Raw genomic sequence first — 6,732 nt, 5'->3', positions numbered from 1 at the left:
TCTCTCTGCCCTTCCCCACTCATGCTCTGTCTCTGTCTCTCAAAAATTAATAAACGTTAAAAAAAAATTTTTTTTAAAAACAAGCTGTGTAGACCAGAATTTTAAATTTATCCTCATTTTAAAACTAGACAGGTCCTGTAGTTAGTATAATTAACAGAATGGTCATCAGGAAGCTTGCTGTTCATATAACAATATATTTTACATTCAGCAAACTTAATTTTATCAAATATCCTTTAATTTCACAGACAACAATATGATACATATTGTGTAAGAAGCGCACAATAGTTCTGCAGTACAATTTCAGAGTGTATACAAACTGGAATACAGAGGTTAAACACTGGGGTACGGATGGCATTCTTGAGCTTTGGATAAACTGCATACAAAACTTGCAATTCAAATATTAGCCAATCTGGAAACTTTACTTCTCATAATATAAAAATGATACTTTTGAGATGCAAAATATTTTTTTTTTTACTAAACTATATAAACATTTAAAATAATTAAAAACTCAACTTTAGAATTTATAAAGATTAGCTATAAAAATATATCGGCAGTCACTTTTCTTAGAAATGTACCATTCGCTACATTACAAAATAGTCTCTAACATAAAATTGCCTTAATAACCATACGATTTTAGAATCTGATAAACCTTACATTAAATTGATTATAAAATCCTCTTGGAAAACTTTGGTATGTATCTTCAGAAGATTTTTAAAAAATACTCTAATATCTCAAGGGCCTGTAAACATTCCATTCTATTAAAGCACAACAGAATAGGTAATGTATATTCAACTGCATACAGAATATAGAATCAAAAAACAATTTATTATATATTTGTAGAAAATCTCCATTCCCAGAGTAACCAAAAAACAAACTATTTAAAAGTATCAAACTTTTAAACAGAAGTTCTCTTTCCATTCTGATAAAAAATGTTACAAAATCACCATACTCCATTCATGTACCTTAAATGCCTTTGAGGACAAAGCCTCAAAAACAGTTAAACCCAAGTCTCAAAAGCCTCTCAAGTCCAAGAAACAAACTTTAAAAAACCCATTTCAACGATCTGACGATAGAACAAGTATACGTAATCAGAACACATAATTTATATATTTAGTTATGTATTAGCTTTTCTATTTGTAATTTAAAATTTATTGGCAGAAATAAAACACTCACGCGCGCGCACACACACAAGTGAAAAAGGTAAATTTTAGGAAAGAGTAAGAAATGCAAACCTACAGGGTAAACTGATTTTAAAAATAATTTACCAAATTTCATCTTCTCTGGCATTTTTGGGTTATTGTCATTTAGGAAATTCAAATTGGTGTGAGAGCTCACTTCCCTCTTCTTCAGTGGGTTTCATTTTTCCAGAGCTTCCACCTGTGCTAGTGACTTCCTTGAGGTCATTTTCCACTTCATCTTCTGTCACCAGATCTCTTGCATAAGATTATCTTTGAGTTGCAAAAGCCTAAATAAAAAGCTTCATTTTTGACCTTTCAATTTATAAAACTCCACTAAAAAGAAAAGAAATCCATCTAATTTTTAGGCAAGTCTGCAAAAATATTTTCTTTCTTAATCAAACACTTTTATGAGAATAAAGATCCTTCAAAGTTTTTAACTCTTCTATTAGAGTTTTATTTTGATTTTCCAAGACTGCAACTCGATTTTCCAGGCATTTCACATATTCTTTCTTCTTTCTGCGACATTCTCGAGCAGCTTCTCTAAACATAGGCATTAAAAACCAATGTTAGAAAAAAAGTTCACATTCTTTAAATGGTAAATGCACCTCAGTAATCCTCCCTGGTCATCTCTCTACATCTCTACAGAACCAAAATACATAGATCTTAAGTGCAGAATTCAATCGGTTTTGGCAAATGCACATACCTATATAACCCCCCACACTTATCAAGACAGAGAACTTCTTTGTTGTCCCAGAAAGTTGCCTCGTGCCCATTCCTGGTCAGTGCTCTCCCCAAACAACTAATGTTCAGATTTTATCACCACAGATGAAGATTGTCCTATTCTAGAACCTCAAATAACAGAGTCATACAGTATGCGCCCTTGTGTCTGGTCTCCTTTCACTCAGTATACTTTTGAGGCTCATGGATGTTGCTTCGAGGTGGTTTGTTCCTTACTGTTGCTGAGTGTATTCCATTGTGTGACCATCACCATAGCGTATTGATCTATTCCTTGGGGCTGTTTCTCATTTTAGCTGCTATGCATGTTCTTAACACCAGGTTCTTTGTGAGCATATGTCCCAAAACCAAGGATTCAAATTTATGGGTCCTCTGGCTTTTGACACTGTTTCTTCAATTTTTATTTAAGTTTTAATTACAAACAGTGCTTGATACTCAGTTTTGTAAATGTCCTCTTAGAATATTTCTGTGAAGTCACATACATGTATCACATATGTAGAGCGGTATTATTTTGAGTATTTTTTATATTATGTACTGTAGGTATTATCTGCAACTTGCTTTTTTTACACTGTTTTATTTTAATGATGTTTCCAAGTAGGTATAGATCCTTGCCATGTACACTTTATTGTTAATTCATTTTCATCCCTAACTACTAGTGAGATTGAACATCTTTTCAAAAGCCTATTGGTCTTTTGGATCTTTTTTTTTTTTTTTTTAATTTTTTTAATGTACGTTTATTTTTGCGACAGAGACAGAACGTGAACGGGGGAGGGTCAGAGAGAGAGGGAGACACAGAATCCGAAGCAGGCTCCAGGCTCTAAGCTATCAGCACAGAGCTCGACACCGGGCTTGAACTCACGGACCGTGAGATCATGACCTGAGCCGAAGTCGGACACTTAACCAACTGAGCCACCCAGGCGCCCCGGTCTTTGGATCTCTTATGTAAACTGCCTGTTCATACCCTTTTTCCATTCATACCTTTTCCTGTTTTACGATGAGAAATTATAAAGACAACCTAAGAACTCTGTGTGCATTATACATATTAATCCTTTATCTGTTTTTATATTATTTCCTTTTTAAAAGTTTATTTATTTTGAGAGAGGAAGAGAGAGAGAGAGTGCGAGCAGGGGAGGGGCAGAGAGAGAGAGGGAGAGAGAGAACCCCAAGCAGGCTCTGAGCTGTCAGCATGGAGCCTGACACGGGGCTCAAACCCACAAACCATGAGATCATGACCTGAGCTGAGATGAAGAGTCAGATGCTTTACCAACCAAGCCACCCAAGCGCCCCTGTTTTTATATATTATTTTCTAATCTATCATTTGACTTCTCATATTTTTATATCTTATACCATAAATGCTTCTTTTTTAGTCTTTTTCTTGGCTTAGGTTAAAATTCCATGCACTATATATTTCTCTCTTAATTTTAAAGATAATTTTATTGCTTAATTTTTCACAATTAAGTCTTTAATCCATTTGGAATTACTTTCGTATGTGATATAAAATAGAGGAGTCTAATTTAATTTTCTTTCAGATGCGGTGTCAGTTAACATTTATTAAACATGCCATCTTTTAGAAGTACTGTACTTAACTAGCATAAAAAGCTATTTCTGGGCTCTATCCTGTTTGCTAATGTTATTGTCTGCTCCTGTGCTGATATCAAGTTTTGATTACAGTGGCTTTAGAGAGTATGTTTTAATGCCTAACCTCTTCCTGTTCTTGACCATTCTAGAACACTTTTTTCTTTCATGTCAACTCTCACCTTATGTTGTCCAATTCCATGGAGATCTATAGAGGTTCTAGTTTGAATCACATTAAATTTATATGTGTATTTTAGGGGCACCTGGGTGGCTCAACTGGTTAAGCATCTGACTCTTGGTTTTCGCTCAGGTCATGATCTCATGGTTTGTCAGTCTGAGCCCCACATTGGGCTCTGTGCTGACAGCGTGGAGCCTGCTTGGGATTCTCTGTCTCCCTCTCTCTCTGCCTCTCCCCTGCTCATTTTCTAGTTTTCTCTCAAAATAAATAAACAAACTTAAATGTAATCTTCTCCTATTGTGTTTACTAAGGGTTTTATGATTTTTTGCCACTAATGCGAATATTACTTCCCATTATTACTTTCAAGACGGTAATTCATAGTAGAAAAACTTAGTAAATTTCCTTATAAATCACTGTAATTAAAAAAATTTATTATGATATACTATACACACAAAAGACTGTATGTGGTGTAATGTTATGAAGCATAATAAATAAAATGAACACATGTAAACCCAACACCTGATTTAATAAGAGAACATATGATCTATACTGTTGAAGAAATTTCTGTGCTATTTCCTGATTCCATACCCCTGCCTCTTGCCTGGAAGCAATTACTAGCTTCAATCTTTTACTTATTTTCATGGTTTCAGTAATATTTATACGTCTCTAAATTGTATATAATTTAGTTTGCTTATATTCTAAAACTTATTTTAACATTTATTTTTGAGACAGAGAGAGACAGAGCATGAAAGCATGAACGGGGGAGGGTCAGAGAGAGGGAGACACAGAATCCGAAACAGGCTCCAGGCTCTGAGCTGTCAGCACAGAGCCCGACGTGGGGCTCAAACTCATGGGCTGTGAGATCATGACCTGAGCCGAAGTCGGCCGCTTAACCGACTGAGCCACCCAGGCACCCCTAAAACTTACTTTAAAATATGACACTTTATGTATTCTGTTACAACCTATTTTCACTTAACTTTATTTTCCTAATACTTATTCATGTTACAGTGATCAATCAATACACATGAACACTATCAGATTGAATAAAGACAACCAAAATTTATGTGTCCATTCTGTTACTATTTAGGTTGTTTCCTGATTTTTGTTGTTGTGAACATTTTTATGCATACTTCCTGCAAAAGTCTCAGTCACATACACAGAGTGAAACAGCTCATAGAGCATATCCAGGTCAACTGTACAAGATAAGGCCAATTAATCCAAAGTGATTATACCAACTTTCACTGCCATAGGCAGTCTCTGAGTTTCACTGTTTCAAATCCTTGCCACTTCCTGGTTAGACTTTGAACATTTTTGCCAATTGGGTGGGGATAAATGGTAACTAAATGTGTGGTATTAATTTGCATTTCTTTGATTACTGATTGATAAGGGTGAATAATCTTTCATACGATTATTAACCACTTGTGTTTTCTGAGAAATGCCTATTCATATATTTTGCCAATTTTTCTTCCATTAGGTTGTACTTAATAACTTAGAAAATATTTTTGGTTTTTTCAAACAAATCTTTTTGTTGTTGTTAGATATGTTTCAAATATCTTCTATAGGGTTGGAGCTTGTATTTTCACTCTACAGATGAACAGAAATTATTAATTTTAATGAAGATTCATTAATCTTTTGTGTTAATGTTTGTGGGAGGGGTGTGCATTGTTTTATCTTTCCCTAATCCTGAAACCATAAGATTATATATTTTCACTTAAAAGTTTCAAAATTTCATCTTTCACATTTGTGTTTTTAATCTCTCTGCAATGATTTTGTGTATGGTGTGAGGAAGAAATCCAGTATTTTTTCATTTATCAATAATTATCCTAATACCATTTATTGAAGAGTCCCTCCTTCCCCCAATAATCTGTCCTGTGTCCATGGATCAGTTTCTGAGCTATTTCATTGGTCAATTTTTTTTTTCCCTCAATGCCACTATCACATTATTTCAATTACCACAGCTTTAAATAAAACTTGATATCTCCTCACCTTATTCTTGTCTGGAATATTTTGGCTGTTCTTGGCCCTTTACTCTTCTATAAATTTTAGTATCAACTTGTCAAGTTCTTCAAACAACCTGTTTAGGTTTTGATTGGAACTGCATTGAATCTATGGATCAATTGGGGGAAAAATAGTCATCTTTATAATACTGAGTTTCCATATCTACGGACATAGTATTTATTTCTCCATTTTATTTAGATCTTCCTTAAGGTCTTTCAAAGACATTGTACAATATTTTTCATAACTGTCCTGGACATCTTTTGTTGTTAGATTTCTTGTCTGATATTTTGTTGATAACATAAATGGTGTCTTTTAAATAATTATTTACCAAACCATTACTGATGTAAAGAAATATGATTTTTGAATACTGGTGTTATATTTAGCAATGTTATAAATTCATTACTTCTAATAATTTTTCTGTAAGTCTGTTTTAAAAAATAGGCAATTATATGGGGCGCCTGGGTGGCTCAGTCGGTTAAGCGGCCGACTTCGGCTCAGGTCATGATCTCGCGGTTCGTGAGTTCAAGCCCCGCGTCGGGCTCTGTGCTGACAGCTCAGAGCCTGGAGCCTGTTTCAGATTCTGTGTCTCCCTCTCTCTGACCCTCCCCTGTTCATGCTCTGTCTCTCTCTGTCTCAAAAATAAATAAACGTTAAAAAAAAATAATAAATAAATAAATAAATAAATAAATAAATAAAAAATAGGCAATTATATAAAAAATAGTAGGTAAGGATTTCCTTTCATTTAAATCCTCATAATACCCTCTGTTCTTGTTTTACTACAAAATGGTTAAAGGTTTCCAGTACAATGCTGGTTATTTTTCAAGCTTTCTAATACTTTGTACATGATTCTCCTGGATATTCTAAGCAGATGAATATATATTTGCTACGGAGAGCGATTTTATTTTTTCTTTTCCGATTTTTATCATTTTTATAGTCTCTTGATCTTTGATGATTTTCAAGGACACCCTTTTTTTTCTTTAAATCTAGTAGACCGATAACTGAAGGCTTTACAAAAGTTGTTCTGTTGTGTGCTCTGATGACTCTTGCTCCTGAAAGGTAGTGCAGTAT

General features: G+C 34.2%; 1 protein-coding gene across 8 annotated transcripts in view; it reads right to left on the bottom strand.

The window, feature by feature from the left end:
• Window positions 1–213: 213 nt before the first annotated feature.
• Window positions 214–6,732, bottom strand: part of ATF1 (activating transcription factor 1) — a 79,704-nt gene continuing 73,185 nt past the window's right edge. For 7 of the 8 annotated variants that reach the window (XM_042946519.1, XM_042946520.1, XM_042946522.1 and 4 more), the window contains one exon: window positions 214–1,718. In XM_042946519.1, the coding sequence (XP_042802453.1) occupies window positions 1,574–1,718 (145 nt within the window). In that variant the 3' untranslated portion in view covers window positions 214–1,573. Of the gene's footprint in view, window positions 1,719–5,652; window positions 5,773–6,732 lie in introns of all 8 variants that reach the window. The other variant, XR_006204839.1, reaches the window with a different exon arrangement.

The sequence above is a fragment of the Panthera leo genome, chromosome B4 (genome assembly GCF_018350215.1).
Source record: "Panthera leo isolate Ple1 chromosome B4, P.leo_Ple1_pat1.1, whole genome shotgun sequence".
Classification (NCBI taxonomy): domain Eukaryota; kingdom Metazoa; phylum Chordata; class Mammalia; order Carnivora; family Felidae; genus Panthera; species Panthera leo.
This window is presented reverse-complemented; position numbering and strand designations above follow the sequence as displayed.